The sequence below is a fragment of the Corvus brachyrhynchos genome, unplaced genomic scaffold (genome assembly GCF_000691975.1).
Source record: "Corvus brachyrhynchos isolate BGI_N302 unplaced genomic scaffold, ASM69197v1 scaffold310, whole genome shotgun sequence".
Lineage (NCBI taxonomy): Eukaryota > Metazoa > Chordata > Aves > Passeriformes > Corvidae > Corvus > Corvus brachyrhynchos.
The window spans coordinates 4040240-4058743 of NW_008236213.1; the positions used below are offsets into that span (position 1 = coordinate 4040240).

At 40.3% G+C, this 18504-nt stretch overlaps 1 protein-coding gene across 1 annotated transcript in view; it reads left to right on the forward strand.

Annotated features, from left to right (window-relative positions):
* ARL15 (ADP ribosylation factor like GTPase 15) overlaps window positions 1-18180 on the forward strand; it is a 244106-nt gene extending 225926 nt beyond the window's left edge. Inside the window, exon 7 of the mRNA XM_017744349.1 lies at window positions 17466-18180. Coding sequence (XP_017599838.1) covers window positions 17466-17513 — 48 coding nt within the window. The 3' untranslated portion in view covers window positions 17514-18180. The remainder of the gene's footprint in view (window positions 1-17465) is intronic.
* Window positions 18181-18504: the final 324 nt, after the last annotated feature.

Here is an 18504-nt window from a genome sequence, read left to right on the forward strand (position 1 = left end):
GCATTAAAAGTTGACGCTTTAAAAATCTCTTCTATAGAAATGAATCCATTTTATGTTCAGTTAACATACACTAAAATAGCATTTTTTGTCTTGTGTCACTTTCTCATTTATTTTAAAGCATATATCCTAGCTTTTCCTCAGAGAAATTTATACCCAAATTGCAGTATTATTGTAACTTTCGAAGACCCTATTTCTACCAGTATGAAGTTTTAATCCTTGTGGAAACAAATACATTTTTGCAAAACTAAGTCAGAATTATTTTATTCTAGCATTCCCATGTCTGGTATTTTTGTAGGACATAGAGATTCAAGATGTGAATCAGATTGTACTATTTAAAATCAACACTGATTAACTGCAGTATCTGGAAAAGTTTTTTTTTTGTTTAACATTGGAATGAAAAATGCAATCTCATCATTTTCTCAATATTTATCTTGATGCAGAGAAGAAATTAGCACTCATTTTCAGTAATATGAGTTATAACAGCATTAGTCCATTTTTAATAAATTGCTTTGTTTGCCAGCTAGATGTAATTCTCTCTGGTTTACACATGGATGTCAGAATTGAAAGACTTCCTTCAAGTATTTGAAACTAAGATTGATTTTTAAAAATGCTAATTGCCTTGTCTAAAGTATTTTTTACATGATTTGCAAGAGTGTGATTGATGCAGGAAAGTTCACTTTTGCCTTTATTATATAGAGCATGACCTTTTGGTTACAGTAAATACAGTACTGCAAGTCTGTGAAAGTCATCACATATACTGAAGGTACTGAGACCATTTACCTCACATTCCTTCCTATTAGCTTCCACAATTAACATGATCCACAGCTGAAAAAATAATTGTTTGTCAGTGATTAATGACGTGAAATCGTCAATCACTGAACTTGACAGTATTGTTTTAAAAAGATACTGCAAACAAATGTTTACCTAAAGATAGTAGTATGTTACTGAGGCTTTTTTCCTCAGGGTTCTCTCATTTCATTCACATAACAAGCTGATTTTAGTGCTCACTCATAGACTAAAGGGAGCTTCTTTTCCTTTTTCTTTTCTTTTTTTTTTTTTCTTTTTTTTCTTTCTTTTTTCCTGGTGCATTAAGAGTACCAAACACCCATACACCAACGTCTTTAACAGAACCAGGAGCATTCCTGGTAACCCTCTGAGATCTGAGACAGAACTTCAGCTCTTTGTTTATTTGTTTTCTTTTGTTGGTATGATGTGCAGACCTGAGATTTTGGCTCAGGCCTGTCTCCACTGAGAAGTGCCAGCAATATGGGATTCTACTATTATGGGCTATATAAATACCTTGCCTATTTTTAGCACTCGCTTTTGATCTCTGAAGCATTTAGTATCAAATGTGGTGGTTTCATATGTACATATGTATATCTACATATCTCATATGTAGATATATTGGTGACATAGACATTAAAGAAATGCATACAGTGTTTGTAGATTAGAAATATCTTGTTTTCTAGGTTCTCAATAGTAAGGACAGATCTTCCATGAAACTGCTGTGGGATGGTAAATCTTGTTCTGCGTGCTTTTTTCTGAATCTGAGAGATTCAGAAAGCAGTTTTGCTTTTAGGTTTTGGCTCAAAACAAATTAAACAGAAACTGTTCTTTCTTTCAAGTTTGGTACTTTATACTACCTGGATACCAGTGATTAGGATGTTCTCAAGCACTTTGTCTGTGTGAACCGTTTTGCATCTAACCTGATTAAGGCCTGAGGAGGTGTTCACTACTAGTCAGTGTTTCCAGTTAGTGACTGGATCCTTTTGATTTCTGCCTGCATATAGAATTTTAAAACCCCTTGATATTCACACCTGTTTGCACATCTCTCTCCCGTGTCATGCAAGTGTGCCCTTGGAGTGGTTGTTAATACCGGTCTGGAATTCCCCTGGCACCCAAGGACCAGTTAATTCATAGTTGTGTCCAGATGAGACACAGTATTGTGTTCTTTCTTCATCAGAATATGCATGAAGGCCCATTTTCTCACCATCTTTTGTGCTTCCATGTCTGGTTATTTTGGGTGGGAACTCTGGTTCATGCAGTAATTGATCTTTGATGGTGGGTTTATCTTTTATCAAAGCAGAGACTATTACAGGGGGATAGTTCTGAGACTCTTTTATGATCAAAATTACAGGTTACAATGCAAGTAACTAGAAAATGTAATTGTTAGTAGATGGCTTTGAGTATAACTAAAAGCCAAGGTCAACTGTGCCTTGCTCCAGCTGACTATGCTGAAAGTTGATTCTCATTTACTAATGTCAGAATCATACCAGAAAAAGTTGCCAAAAATAGATAATGTCTGGTTCAGCATGAGGCGTGCAGAAGGTGATCCCAGTGAGATGTGGCCCACCATTCTGAATGGACTGAGATGTCCAGCACTGAGGCCTCCTTAGGGATGGCCATTTGCCTGAGCCTGTGACCTATTAGCCATAGAGATTTGTTTGCCACAGAGCTGAGGGGAGACACGAGTTTGAGGAGGCCTCAATAGCAGCTCTGCCTCACCAGATAATGCCACCCCATGTCCTCCTCCAGAGCTGGGTGCTGATGACCCACAGTCGCTGCTCTGGCAGAGCTGCCGCTTGCCAGCGGTGCCTCTACCACAGGAACCCTGACTGGCTTGTCGGGAACAGTGTGGAGTTTACAGCCATGCACCAGCCATGCCTGCCTCACTGAGACAAGCAGTTTTCGAGGTGACGAAAGAAATACTGAAATGGGAAAATCACTGCTGGTGGCATGCCTTCACACCTGTCATGCTGTATTACAGTCTCAGTCTTTGATTATTGGTCCCATAAAGGTGTCGTTTTCTTCATGTTATTAAAGCAATTACAGTTATTATACTTAATTTGTCCTTTCCGAAGGGAGCAAGAATAAATGAGGGAGAATTTGCATACAAATTGAGCCTGATGTGGGGGGAAATTGCAGCAGGTGGTGAGACTCTGAGATGTTATACAGGAGTATGGCCAGAGCTGCCCTCCTCCACAGCCCTTTGCTGGTGACCCTTTGAGGAATGTCTCACAACTGTCTGGTGGATTCATTTGAACGAGGGACAGTTTGGCTCACTGTCATCCTGGGCAGATCAAAGCCTGTGCCTTGACCGGCTGCACGGACAGAAAAGGCATGTGAAAGGCCTCCCCTCCCCCGGGCCAGTCCTTTTCCTTGGCACTGCTCAACCCTCCCCACCATTTCTCTCATGCCACATTCCCATCCATCCTGTCACAGGCTACCATGAATCACTACCATAAATAAAAAAGATGCTAATTTTTGGACTGCAACTCTATGAACTTCTTCAGAAAGCATTTTCTGCTGTAATCTGTTCCATCAGAAACCTGTTTTTTCTCTTCATCTACATCTGTTGCTCAGTACTAATCCTCATATTACGCCCTCTCAAGCATTCCCCTTGCATACAAGGTTCTCAAAAGCAAACAGTTTCAAATATGTTTCTGCATTCTTAGCAAAAACAAACAAACTAATAAATAAACGTAGTTGTCAGGGTGTTCAAATAACATACAATGTGTTTTTATTTAATGCAAAGAGATACAAGAAAAAAGACATGTTGACCTCTCTCCAGTAAATTTTCTCAAGAACATTGCAAAATACATGTAAACTCCCTTGGCCTATTCAACCTTTCCAGATGCATCACTCTCCTGGGTAGTTAGACAGATGTAGAGTCAAGTGGGAGTGCAGATAAGCATGTTGGATACCACCACTGTACTGACATATGTAGACCTCCATACGGTAAGGTAAATGCCATCATTTTTTCCCCCATTTTAAAGTTTCCTATGAGGAAACTTTAACCTTATCTGTGGTTACAGAACAAAGGAAAAATCTTGTCTACATGCGTTTTACAAAATATCTCTTTCATGTAATCATTTATGGGCTGTGATAGCTGGAATACATAAAATGTTTCAGTATTTATTTCTCCTTCAGAAATGCTCAGATTTTTCTTCACCTGTTAAAATGACTTGCTTCTATTGAGCAGTGTCTGTTCTGCATGTCTCTATTCTGTGGTTACTTTAAGGCTACAGTATATCAGATTCAGTTTCTTGAACAAAAAGTTATAGAAAATTGAGAGAGAAAAACATTACCAAAGTAACTCAATTAAAGAGTCCTGTAGGAAAGATCCTTGTGTATGCTCAAAATGCACTCAGACAAATGTGTTGAAAAATAATAAAAAATATTACACTGATGTTTCAGAGGATGTAAATGTGAGATTCTGTTACCAGAACTACTTTAGTGTCAGATATACATACCTATAATTAACTTTATTTTGAAATTTTTTCATCTATCCTCATTTCTCTATCTGTCTTTTTAACACAACTTTTCAAACAGCACATGGTCTGGTTTTGATGCCCAGTAAAATTCCCTGTCATCCTTCAGTTATGCCAAATGTCAAAATTAGGTCATGACTGGCCCACCTTCATGCTAAAGCAGTTTATCAACCCTTTTATGGGGATTTGCAGCTCCCTATGGTGCTGGTGGTCTCACAAACCTTTGGGATTATACCTTTTTCCCTCCATCCGTGAATTCTCTGCATATCTGCAGCATTTACACAGCATGGAAAGAGTAAAGGATGAAAAGTCTTCAATGAATGGAAAGACAGAACAAAAATATTTTGAGCAAGAGAGCATTTCCTTAGCAGAGAATGAGTGCATGTTGAATTTGGCAAATCTATGTAACCTGTCTAGAGGGGATGATGAGAATCACCCTCCCTCATGTCGGACAAATGTAGTTCCGAAACAGAGGCTTAGTTTCTTGATCCATCACCTTCAAAACAGCCCCCTAATCCTTGGTCATGGTATCATGGATGTGGGTCTTGAGGGATCAGGTAGAAGAGGCACATTTTTTTCTCTCTGACTGGCCGGGTCACTCCGCTTGCCTTTTTTCCGCAGGACAGACAGGCTTGCTTTATTTTTTTCCATCTCAAGGTCATTGTGCAGTTCTCTGAATAGGTAGGTCTGGTGCCTGCCCAGAAACCGACTGGTTTCAGAACACTGGTCCTCACCTTACCTATTCAGCTAAAACCCTAAGCTTTTATTCATTTGCTGCTTAATTTCTTGATCTCCAAGATCCTGAAAAAGGCCCCAACATCCAAAGGATGTGTTACCTCCTTCTTGTACAGCCATAGTAACTATGAGGCCTGGGAATGCCTTGAGCAGTGACTTGGCTGCAGACAACATCTTCTCTGTGGAAGGCGGTGTCTGTGGCACAGTTCAGCACAAAGGCTGCCTAACAGCACAACTTAGCTTCCTTAACAACATGGCACAATGCCAGTAGCCCTGCTCAGACCATTGTCAGACAACATCTCAAAATCATTCTGGGAAATATTTTCTTAATTGACTGGTTATCTCAGATTCCCTCTCCCCCTTTCAAGTAATTAAAATCTTGCTGGGAGAAAGGGCAGTTTTTAGAATTTGACATACAACTTGGTGTGGAGAGTATTAAGGATGTGGTGCTGTCTTTCAAGGATACCAGTTTTGTCTGGAGCCTCCCACAGAACCTCCATTGTCTGTTTGATATGAGCTGAGACCTGTTGTGCTGCTGACATTCAGACCATCATCACATGAACAGTTGTGTAGAGGTGTAGGTAATAGTTTTAAGCATGCATATTTGCAGGCAGCAACTGCCACATGACCTGCAGCTATCTTGCTATCCAGACAGAACAACAGTTAAAACGGATGAAGTTGTGTCAATATTTCCCCATTTTTATCTAGGTTTCATGGAGTGCCTTTGAATGTCTGTCTGGGCAGAACTATCTGTTAGCTCTCTAGGGAAGATGTTTTGTCTGATATAATGATCTATTTCTACCAATTCTCCTTCTCACATCAATATTTAATCAGTGCCGTAGTCTTGTGTTGTTGGAACATCCTGACTTAGCATCATTATTCTACTATGGCTCTGTCTCCTTTGTTATTCAAATAGCTTTACAAGCCCACAGCATTAAGCCTCACTCTGTTCTTTACAAAAGTGAGGACTTTTTTTCTTCCATTTGGCAGGGAGGGAGATCAAATGCAGAATGATTTTGACCTAAAGATCATCTGAACTCTGAAGCAGTGCTGGTGCTTGAGCATAGGCTCTCACTGCAGTGCTTTCCCTATGCAACTAAGGCCTCCCACAGATGAGACCAGCAAAGCAAGTTTGTAATCCTTTCATGTTAAGCTTCCCAATGCACTTTCACTTTAGTAACTCAATGAAATTTGTCTCATAACAAGGGGCTTGATTTCACTAATCACAACTAGCATGCAGTCCTCTTGTACCTTGCAAACAGTTATGATTCTTTTCTGCAGCTGTTCTGCAGGGGAGACAAGGTTGTGTCCCCAGCATGGCTTGGGTTTTAGTTTTTTTAGAGAGTCCTTTGGGATAAAAGCTGTGTTTTGCATTGCAGTACTAGAGTTTTAGATAGGCAATGTGTACAATGGTGTAATTTCACCTGGTACAGGCCTTGTATACTTATATCTTGGGTCACATTAAGAAGATGATTGAATGATGGTTTTCATGAAAGACTAATTTTAAGGAGTCTTTTGTCTAAGCATTTCATAGATTTATCTTTTTATGTGGTCTGTACAAGAAAGGATCTGTTGGATGTAGTTAATTTCTTTCAGCTGTAGCTAGACATTCACATATATCTTTTAAACCGTGTGAAGTTAAACCCAGTTAGCCATAAAGAAAGGATATCTGTTCAGAGTCTGGAATCTGTTCTATTGCCTATTTCAAACCCTCACTGTTGGATTGTTGGACAGTCCATGTTGTTATTTAAACGTGTTGTTTGGTTTTTGCTATAATTCAAATCATCAGTTTCTAATTTTGAAGCTAAGTTCAAACTGATTCTATTTAAACTGAGTTGTGCCATGTGGCTACTTCAGCCTCAAATATTTTTAACTATGTTAAATAACAAATGAAAATACACTTGTAAATTAGAAGTGTCATGATATTACATCTTTTCTGAACATGATATATCCATCTGTACAGTTATCCCTGACTCACCAGAGCTGAATGGCAATTTAACACTGTTCAACAGTGAGTCACTAGTGCTACTTCTTGCAACCCATACTTGGTTTTACAATAGGTCTGTTCCTACCTACTGCTCTTAATGATCTGTATTGCAGCAGATGCTTGTTTTAGGTACCTGTGGAGAGAGTATATGCCTTTTTTCTTTCTGGTTTCCCTCTGGAGTTGTTTTCCCCGTACTACTTCATACCAGATTAAGTTCCGTCCATTTTATTTCCACTAATGCTTTCCAATGAAATGCTTTGGGATGACTAATACCCAGGTGAACCTGCAGTCTCCCTCTGGTTTCTTTGGTGTGAGTTTATGAGGAGAAGTTTATTTCTGCCCTTGTTCTTCATCTTCAGCCCCTGGTGTTAGCACCAGTGTCACAGCCTCAGGTTCCACTGTGGCAATGTAGAGCAGCAGCAGCACTGGGAACCAAAAGTTCCCACTGACCTGTGTATCCCTTTCTCAGAAAAAAACAGTCTAAATAATATACCACACTCCAAACTGGTATAAACTTTCATCTCATTTCACTGTTTTCAAGATAAAATGAACTGGTTACCTGCTTAATTTTAGCTTTCTTGTAAATCTTCTAACAGTCATCAATCTTACACAGCTTGCACATGCCAGGTCAGCAAGCACTGTAACAGAGCCTCACCAAAACGAGATTTGTTTACTGCATATTCTAAACATGTGGCACAATTTTTGTGCTGTATCATTTTAATTTTGTGATGTTATCTTTTCAATTATGAGGTTGCTGTTTCTTCTGTTCATGGAGACAAAAGGAAGAAAGCAAACACATCACAGGCAGTTCCTGGTTTGCAGTATTGAAATAGATGAAACGTTTCACTATCTTGACTGTATCAGTGCACTCAAGCTGGATAAATTAAGAGTCCTCTGACCCTAAATAATGGTTTTTGAAATGCCTTCTTCAATTATATTGAATATGAACCAACTCTATTTTTAAGAGGTTGTATCTAGTATGTCTATATTCAGTCCTGTTTCTTTCCCCACATCCCCCCGCTGCCTTTCCTTGTTAATTCATTTATACAGGGTTTCTTTCTGCTCAATTTGCATTCAAATGGCTGTCAGGGGAATTTATGGAAATAATATAAGTGCTTTTATCATTGTGTATTTAGTCACATGTGCTAATTTTCAAAAGATGAATTTGTCTAGCATCTTAGCAAAAGAAAGAGTAAGAGTCAAGCACCAGCCTTTACATGGCTACAAAGCTGTGAACTCCCAGACCAGCATCCCAATTAACAATTTTTTGGCTCAGCTGATATATCTTTGTCTGTTGTTTTATATGGCCCATCTTACCCGTTTTCTGGCAGATATTTTCTGCTTCTCCTGCCTTCTTTGCAAAGGAGGTAACAAAAACTACCCATCTCTAGATCACACTGGAATCCCTTTCTTCTTTGTCTTTAGCAGTGAAACACAGGTTTACTGAGTTTTGGAAATTTCACCTTTGTGTGCTCTTTCTTTTCCTTAATTGGTATTAGAGCAATAGTGGGGCACATCTCCTTCTCACAGTTAGCAGCAGCTCTGCAAAGGCCGCCATGAAACATCAGTGGGTACCTGTGTGGATTGATTCTCTGAAAGCTGAGTCTGCCCCCTCCTTTTCTCAATGTTGCAATCAGAAGATTCCCCAACCCTCAGTGTATTTGGTAACATCTTCAGCAAATTCACAGCCAAGACAAACTAGTGTTGGCCAAACCTGACATCAATGGCTTATCAAACTGAGCATGTAGTAATAGTGTAGGCAATATGATACTTTTTGGTCTGGCTCATTTAAGACCCAAGTAACTTTACTTATTCTTTTTGGCCCTTAATGACAAATACTTCATCCTCTGGTTTCTTGAAAATTGGAGTAATTAGTACAGAAAAAGACTTCCATCAAGCATGTAAGTTGTTAATGAAAATAGTTGGTGACAGAAGAATGGTAGCTTTCCAGACAAAATGGTAAGAATTTATATTTTAGATCTACTTTTAAGCTGTCTCAGTGGTAGATTTTCAACTTTACTTTTACATATCTTCTAGAAGAAAGGGAGAAATTGTGTAAACATGAAAATTACATATTTCAAGCCTTTCAATCTAGTGAGTTCTAGATAAGTTTTGTTAGTCTGCCCTTTTTATTTGAAAAGTATGTAATTTATATAACACCAAAAAAGAGGTCCCGTTCATTATGGGAGTGTGAGTTACTGATTTAATTATGAAATTCCTGAAATGGTGGAGGGTCAAAGGGGGAGTCACAGAAGTTTTCAAATCTGTACCTCAAGAAAAGTAATGTCATGTCCAAGTATATTTAGTGAATGATAATGCAAACCACAGAAAAACATAGAGGAGAGGAGAAAATAAATTCCCTGGCTCAAGATGGGAATATATTGAACGCTTGGAGTCAGAGAAACAATAATTTAGAAGGGAGTGTTTCCCTGGATTCTGCACTACTAATAAATCATTGCTGGTCATGGAATTTTTAGTGGTCCCAACAATGATTACATTTTGCATATGCTGGTCACACTTTGAGCCTACATACTGTCCTTTGTTCTGCTCTCTCCATTTCTAATGCTTCAGGTGCTCTCAGGTGCTGAGGAACAACATTTTTGTACAAAAAGGAAGAAGTGTGAGTCTGTCTTTATGCACACACACATATACATATGCCACACCTCAGGTCCAAGGAAAGTATTATTTATGATACAAGTTTTTTTGGAATTGCCATTAGGGATTATTAAAAGATTTTGTAAAATAGGTAGAAATCTTAAAATTTAAATTAAATTCTATTCCTGGCCATATTTTCCTTGTAGAGAGGACAAGAAGCAACAAAACCTGCCAGTCTGTCTCAGATGGTGTGAGTATGAGTTACTTACTTAAAATTCTTTGAAGAAATGCAGTTACTAAGGGGAAAGTATCAGACTTTCAATCTATCAGACTTGCAGTATACGATGTCTTCACCTTTAGGAGTTGTGACTCCTTGTGGTGTGAATGCAGGTACAGAATATGCTGTAGTAAACTGGGGGAACAGACTCTGGGGGTGGGTGCTGAGCCATAAATAGCACAAAGCCTGCAAAGTGAGGAAGGAAGGAATGAGTACAGCTCACTCGTTTTTTTCAAAAAAAAAATTTATATATCTTCCAAGCCACTGGAAGAGCATTCACTAATGTATGTATGAAAGGTTGTAAGGATTTTTGGGTCTGAAAGCCCTTAATCCAGAAAGGACAAAAAGTCAAAATACCCAATGCCTATCAGGTCAAGAATAACAGAAGTTACCGAAGGTTAATTGGTGAGAAGTTTTAAAAAGATCCCTATGAACACCTGAACACCTGTAAAGGACACAGAGTACTTTCTGGAAGGCAGAGTTGTTCCTCCATCCCTGCAGAGCTGGTGGAAGGACAGCCCAGAGACTGCAGATGAAAATCCTGGCACCAAGCAGTAAGATCCTGCTGAGAGGAACAGTGAACCAGCAGCCAAACCCCAGCAGTGGTGGAGAAAACTTTCTGCAGACTGCAGAAGCCTCTGCCAGGTGTGCTGCTACTAGGGAAGCCACTGGGTTGACTGGACCAAAGCCTGGAGGCAAGGTTTGATCTCTTTTTGAAAATCCACCAAAATAAAATGTCAAGACAAATCTACTGCAAAGCTGTGGCTTGCTTAGGTGTCACAGTATTGAAGAACTATTACTGATTTAAGCATTAGCAGAGCAAATCACAAATCAAAGCTGCGATTTAAGTTTATCTTTTAAGCAACTCATTAATGTGAGCTGGCTGAGTGACCTGGAGCTTCTTCGAGGCTGAGGATATGTAGCAACAGAAAGAGCAACAGACCTACTGACAGTGGAAAACAAAAGATGGGGATACTAACAGTGCAGGACAATGTTTCCAAGCAGAATTGGCTAGGTGCAAATCTATAAAGACCTGTGAGGGGGACAGGAAGTGAACTTTTAAGTTACAGATGTGTGAGTATAGAGCAATTTCTGTGCCTTTGAGTGAAATCTCCAGCCTCTAGGTTTCTGCAATACAGATAAAACTGGACTGAAGATTACACCAGCCCACAATCATGATGTTCGTACCACTTCTCTGGTCATGTGCAACAGCAACCAGGTCCTATACTAGGATCCAAATTCGTTACAAATGCCTGCCTGATATGTTTAGTTGAAATAACTAAAAAAAAAATTGCCTAGATGAAGGTCAAAATGCTTTTCTTTTTAGAAGAAAACCTCAGCTAGACACCAACTAATAAAGCCAAGTGGAAGATAATAACATATTTGGGCATCTCAGTGTTAACTTTCTCCCTTGACAACACCCATTTCAGAAATATTGAGCTATTTACTGTCTCTGAAACATCTGGACTTTCTACTTACTTCATAAGTCTCTAACAGAAAATATCTGCACATCATCCATCAATCCACAGCCACATTCTTTTCTCACCCAATCATGATTAGATTCTTTGTGAGGTTTTAGGGATTTTTTTCCTAATTCTTTTCTCCCAGTTTTTCTTGGACATGCCTGTATTATTAATGGGCTCTATATATGCTCACTTTGAGCCATCAGAAATTAAACTAGTGGACTTCAGTAGTTGTTATATAAGCCGGAGAAATGCGGAATTTTGGGGACCTGGCCTCTTTCCTTAGCCACAACTGTCCCATTCTGGCAAAACTGAGACAGACCTCAATCACTGCTAGGAGAAAGTCTACTTCTGTTAAGATGTGGACAGCAGTGGTGCAGTGTTTTATCCAAGATAATTTTTTTTGTAGGAACATCCAGGTGAGTAGCATTATTGCTAGGACTGTCCTGCTCTAAGTGAACAGAAACACCTAAACACCTTCTGTAAAGAAGTAGTGAGGTGCTTTCTCCACACTAAACTGTTACTTCATGAAAGAAGAGCTGTGTGGCCTCTCTGGGAGTCCCTCTCAAAGAACTCTGCCCATAGTGTAAGCAGTCAGTGCTTACCCGAGCTACCTCTGTTGCGATATTAAAGAGTAATTGCATATCCTATTGTGGAAGTGCCATTTTCCTTCCACTTTAAAAGTCGTGGGTGGGGAATCTGCCCCATCCACACAGGCTGGCACTGGGGGGGGGTTTCTTACAGAAAGGGGAGGACAGCCTGCCGCCAGTGACTTTAATCAGAGGCCAAGTCCCCCTGGCCAGCACATGTTCCTCCACAGTTTACACTGCTGAGTGCTTTGCCTTTCTCCTTCTCATTTGCACCAGTGTCCTTTTTCCACATTGCTTTTCAGCCATATGAGTCCCCTGACCCAGCTCAGTGTGCAATTGCATGTGTGCAATCAGTGCAAGACACTTGTAAAATTAGTTAGCTGTAAAACTGCTGAGCTGAGACCAGCAGGGAAGTCAGGAATCTGGCCCGAGCCCATCTGGGGCTGCCATGGCAGAGTTCCTCGTCCGTGAGCAGCTTTCCGAGGCGGCCAGTTCACTGCCAGGTAATGAGAGGAGCCAGCTGATAGTGGAGCCTTGTGTGGGGATTGTTCCATCTGTCAGGCTGCCAGGGGATACACAACAATTGCAAACTCCACTGCTCCTCCCTGCCACGAAGATTAGGGGAGTTAGTCATGTGGAACTATGATACTGATAGAAGAGATGATAACAATGCACAAACATTGGACTGGTGTAAATATTAAGGAGAGAAAGGATGGTTCAAGGCTGTGTGTAATTAAGAATAATGGCTTGAAGAAAAAACATCTTTTTATATATGTTACTATTTTTATATGACCTCTGTCTGGAACTCAGAAAATAAAACTGAGGAGGAATCACAATCTTCTCAAGGAATATTACAAAGTGAGACCTCGCTCTTGAAAATAAATCAGCATGTCAGACTTAAATTTCTTAATTTAATTTGTATGAATACCAGATTAATCAAGAAAAAACAGTTCAAAGAGCAGATCCTGCTTTCTGATCAGCCTGTGAAATAGTCTTGTAGAGGGAAATTGAGACATGTTTTTTAGGGTCAAAACCCCACCCACTATCAGTAATAATCTTGTTAATAAAAGTGGTATGAAACAGATTATGCCTGACAAAAGGAGTGAAGAAAGCATGTAAGATGATTTTATTTTCTCTTCTGATCAATTTTTCTACTAGGCATAAAAATCATCAGAAAAACACTGGCAAAAATACCTGGACAAAATAGCTTTTTATCAAACAATTAATCAAAGGTACCCTCTAAAATCCCACACCATGGAAAGGGAAGATGGCAGCTCCTCTGTCCCCAGGCTGGAAGGTAAGAACTTCCCCTGTCCATGTGACGAGTAAAGAAGAGGGGAGGCATGGTGAGCTGGGAAGGGCAGAGGTGTCCCAGGTGCTGCTGCCAAGCCCCAGTCAAACATCCAGCAGTTCTTTGTCCATCGTGCAGCACTCACCATCCCAAAGGCAGACCAGCATTTTAACCAGACATTTGCTTTGGCACCAGATGCTTGGCATGAGGGACTGCCCATGAAATCCAAGCATTGGCTGCTTCACACACAGGGTAACTCTAGAAGAGGCGGAAAAAGGACATAGAGGATGCAGGTGGGGGAAGAGGGTGTGGAAAAGAGCAGAAGAGAGTGGTGAGGAGAGGAGCAAGAAAGGAAAGATAGGAGGGCATCAAGAGCAGGGGAAGCACATCAGCGAGACAAGTGCACAAAGCAAAGAATACTTTATACCAAAACCAGACTTCAGGCATATGAGAAACTCCCTCTGTTTTATCCCAGTGCTCATCAGAGCTTTCTGTATTGTGCTGCTGCTCCTCTGTGCCTTTGCCCAGCAAATTCTGTCAAACAGCCAGCTGAGTGTGCACCGTGCCTCTAATACACCAAGGCAGAGCCAGCTGCCCTTCCAGGCTGTGCTGGAAACTTGGGAAAAAGAAAAGAAATTCTGTTCTGTAAGGCCTGGTGCTATTCCAAGTACTTGAGACAGAAGGTAGGTTAATGTAATGGGGATTTAACATTTCACCATCACTAGTCAAAATTATGAGTTTGCCAGAAAAGCCATCACAGACCACCTTTTCAGGCACTGAGAAGTTAGCTGTGATCATATGTTCTGGGAGTTACAAATTTTCTCTGTTTATAAAACAAAAAGTCATTGTGTGTCTGCTGAAACAGTGGAAGCTGGGGTAGACAAAATATGAGCATCAGTGGTAGGAAGGTATGAGAGCAGGAATAGTGTCTTCTCACAACACCTTTAAGATATTGAATAGTAATGGCAACAGAGATAAACACAGGACTCTAACTTAAGCAACTACCTTAAATTAATAAACTCTAGAGGTTGCTGTAAATTTTATTAAAGGCTGATATAAACAGCCATGATTTTCACTGTCTTCTGAAACTGGATGACCACAAGCTTTGGCAGATGACCAGAAGAACCAGTCTCATTGGTGTGTATCCCAGAACTGCCTTACTTCTGCTCCTGAGAGATAAAACACCATGAATCATGAAGAAAAGTGAATGAAGCTGATTGTGAAAACTCTGCAATGAGATAAAGAGGCACTTCATCAGGTAGGTAGCTCTAAGATTACTCAGGGACTGAGAAAAGAATACAATATCTTTTCCAAAACTACAAAACTAACAGAAAAGTGTTGAGCAATGGGCCCCTCCCTGCCTCAGACTGAGCATTTTCCAACCAAGGTTTACAAGTGAAAACAGGGAAATGATCCTTCCAAATGTGTGAAATATCAGGCATTAAGCACAAATCCCATACACTTTGTTCTGTCCTTCATGTCCCCTCAGGTGTGGCTGCAGCTCACATGCTGTTACAGTACACAGTAAGAAGAAAATCTTCATTATAAACCCTGATGTTGATGTCCAGCCTCTCACATGACACTGGTTCCTACTTTGGGGAAGGCATCCTTGAGCAGTGGGAAGCTCTTTTTCCCTCTGGATAAGATAGATAAATGACTTCACAGAACAGCTTAGAAACTGAAGCAGTTGCAGCAGTTTGTCTTAGTAGTCTCTGAAGAAAGAACGAGATCACCCCTGGCTCATTCACCTGATTTGATGTGCATCAGAACATTTCTGTCATACAGATCACAATACACAGTGTGAAATACATGCTGCCTTCACGCTAGCTGCAGAAGGGACAAAGCCTGTTGTTGCAGCATTAACCCAGCAACACTCTAGAAAACTGGACCCAGCACTGGGATTTTTCACTGCATCACATCTTTGCAGTATGGAGGATTTTTGAACCAGTATGCATTGAACCACCACTGCAGATGGCTCCAGCTGCACCATGGGCTGATCAATTAGTAAAACTAATCTAATGTGAAAAAGATATGTAGCTGTAGTAAATACATTTACGTATCTATCTATTATAAAATATGGATGCAAAGTAAGAGAGGAGAGGAGAAGGAGGTTAATGAATCAAGGATTTTAAAATTAGACAAGATATGATACCCTGAGATTTGGTCTCAGTAAAGTGGCCAGCCTAATTAAAGTATCATCCATAATCCATTAGATGACTGGCAATAGTTTATGTGCAGCAACGATTTGTTAAAATAGTTCCATGTATTTCATAGCAAAGAAATTTACAATTTTGTTCAGAGGTAAGAATAAACAAACAACTCTTTAAGTTCTGAAGAAGAACTTAAAAATATATGGTGGAATCCATTGCAATGTCATGTGTGTGACTCCAATGAGAATCTGAAACAATGCCTCCAACTTGTGTGAATTGATCCAATTGATCTTAATCCTGTTCCCTGAGGCCCAGGGCCCCAGTGCTCAGCAAGGCAAAGGCTAGTAATTTGGCTAGTAATTTGGCATTTCATCAGGGTGCCACCAAATCCAGCATTCCCTCCTGGAATTCCCTATTTTGCTGCAGGCAGTTGCTCAACCTTTTGTTTTCTGTCTTCTGACTTGCCTCTTACCTCCTGTCCTTTCCCTGTGGGGAGGAGGTACTTGAATTACAAGGCGTGCTCCCTCTACTCCTCCATGGAGTTAGGCAGCAGGGGGTGGGAAAGCGACCATTTGAGCGCAGCCAGTGGCCAGGAGCAGAGTCAAGCATACTGGATCGCCTGCTGGGCCTCAAAAGGGGCAGAGCAGCTACAGGACCTGGGCAAGGGCTCCTGAAACTGGCTGCAGAGCCCTGCTTTCCTGGCACTTATGAGAAAGGAGGTTTAATTTATATTTCCTAAACAACACAATGGGAGCCAAGACCTGGGGTATAGGCTGGGGCCCTTTGAAAGCACGATAGAAAAAATCCCACCCTTAGGAGTTATGGGGGCAGGAGGGTGGTTTTGCAAAAAATCAAGTGTTGCCAAGTCCTGGTTATCTTCTCACTTTGTCTAAATCTTGACAAAAAATATTGTCTCTTAGGACGATTACATGTAGTTTATTTCATTATTTTATTATCTACAGAAATACTTTGCATGTGGAAACCTGTTAATTGTCTCAGAACTCTCTCACAGGTATGGAACCAAGTGATATTTTGTCTTGTGTTGCAAAAACTTAAGGGATGCTTGGTGATGATGCTTTTCAAGCCTTTCTGCTTGAGCGCCCTTCCTACCCTTCCTAAGTTTTTATTCTTCCCCCTGACAGACCCACACTTACCCATCTTAGCCATTACACAAATGGACCACAGCAAGTGTTTTCCCCAAACCCAGCGCCTTCATGCTGCCCCATTCCAGCAGGCTGGATTTCCCACAAGCACTGTCAGCTTTGAAAAAATGTGCCCAAACCTTTCCCTCAGCCCTGGTTCCCTTCCAGTGTTTGTGATGTGCCACCTTCTGTCACACAGGGAAAATGAGGCGGCCTAGAGGACACCACTTGGGGTTTTCTCAGCTCCAGGTCCTGTCTGGGACCCTGCAGCCCATCTGTGTTTATGTGATGCTGTGTCTTGGCTCTGACATGCATCTTCAGCTATGACTGCGTCATTCCTCCTACACTTGTAATGCTACCTTTCATTTTTTTTTTATATTAGGGAACAACATTGCCTTGGAACTCCTGGAAAAAGCTAACACATTTTAAACTGTTTAGTTGGAATAAATATTAGCAAGTTCTTTGAGGATGAAGCACAGGGGGAAAATAATACTTTAGGGTCATGGAAAATGTCTAGAGAATGGTAAAATGGAATTTCAGCCCATTTTGTAAAGGGGAAGTTTTTCCTATGGAATTCTTGCAATGAAGCAGTTTTGAGAAAAAAATTTATTGACTACAATATTGTCTTAGCTTTGTAAAGCACCATGGGGTGAGTATGCCATTTGTCTTTATAACTGCACATTCCTATTAGGAAAAAGAGAAAGTAGTTCTTGCACCATGATCATTTTGTCTCCTCATCTCACTATGACATAATGAAATTGGAATTGGAGGGATAGGACAGGACCCTGAAAGTCATCTCACTTTGGCAGCTTCCAGATGAGAATAATAGCTGAAGGTGTTTGCAACAGTACAAGTTCTACCTTTAGATTTATCAACCTTCAGGAGTTTGAAATCAGCTTTTAACACATGGGTTTCAATATAGAGTGGTGGGGCTGAAAGAATTATGTTTGTTTTTTCTTTACAGGAAACAACAATTGCCAGGATGTCACATCTGTGCTGGGCAGTGGAGTGAGGCTGCAGAGGGGCTGTGAGTGCCATGCAAAGGCCTCCTTCCATTGACAGTACAATTCCAGACAACAACTCCGTTGCCCTTGGCTGTGTCACTGTGAAGCCTAACTCAGCCTTGGAAGTCTGTTGTTTTTCCGTGGTAGTACAAAAGTCTAAACAGATCAGACTTTGTTTTGTCTGCCATTTAAGCTTACCACCAGTGATGTTCATCCAGGCATTCTTGGTTTGTGATTGCATCTTCATGTGGAATAGCAGCAGAAGGAAAACAAAGCTCCTTCTGGTTTTTGTTTTATGCACATGTGTGTATATTTGCACACATCAGTGGCTTACAAGACACTGCGCCTGGATCCTGCTAGCAAGTAGGAACAAACACTGCACCGAAATAGCAGGGAAGAGGACTGGCAGGGAATGCTGTGGTATATTGTGTTAGTGACCCATGATTTCAAGTACTTTGAACTAGGCTGCAAATCAAAGCATACTTGCAGTATGTTGCACTAAGAACCTTTAGATAAGAAATTCCACTTTGTGGCCAAATGTGACAACAAAATGTAAAGCAGTTTTGTATGAATTACCTAAGGTTTGACTGCATCCCCTACTCTTACTTTGTTAAAACATTGGTATGATGTTAACAAGTGATAAATTTTACAGATAAAGGATATGTACACAATTAACAGAGATTGTCTTGTCTTAATCCTTAAAAAGAAGAGAGTAACTTGTTTCAGGTTGTTTTGCTTGTAAGATCTGGGTCCTGTAAGCAGTTGTGTACATGCTCACCTTCATTTCCACCAGGTCACATGAACTTAACTGGTGAAGTTAAATGTGTGTAGAGGATTTGATCAGTGCTCTTAAAAATCTTAAACAAGTTTAGCAAACAAAACCAAATATAGAAAGATTAGGATTTATTCTGACAAATACTATATAAATTTGGCTACATTTACAGAAAGAATTTTGTTTAAGAGCCTTCAACAAAATTCAGTAAATGTCTTTAAAGTCCT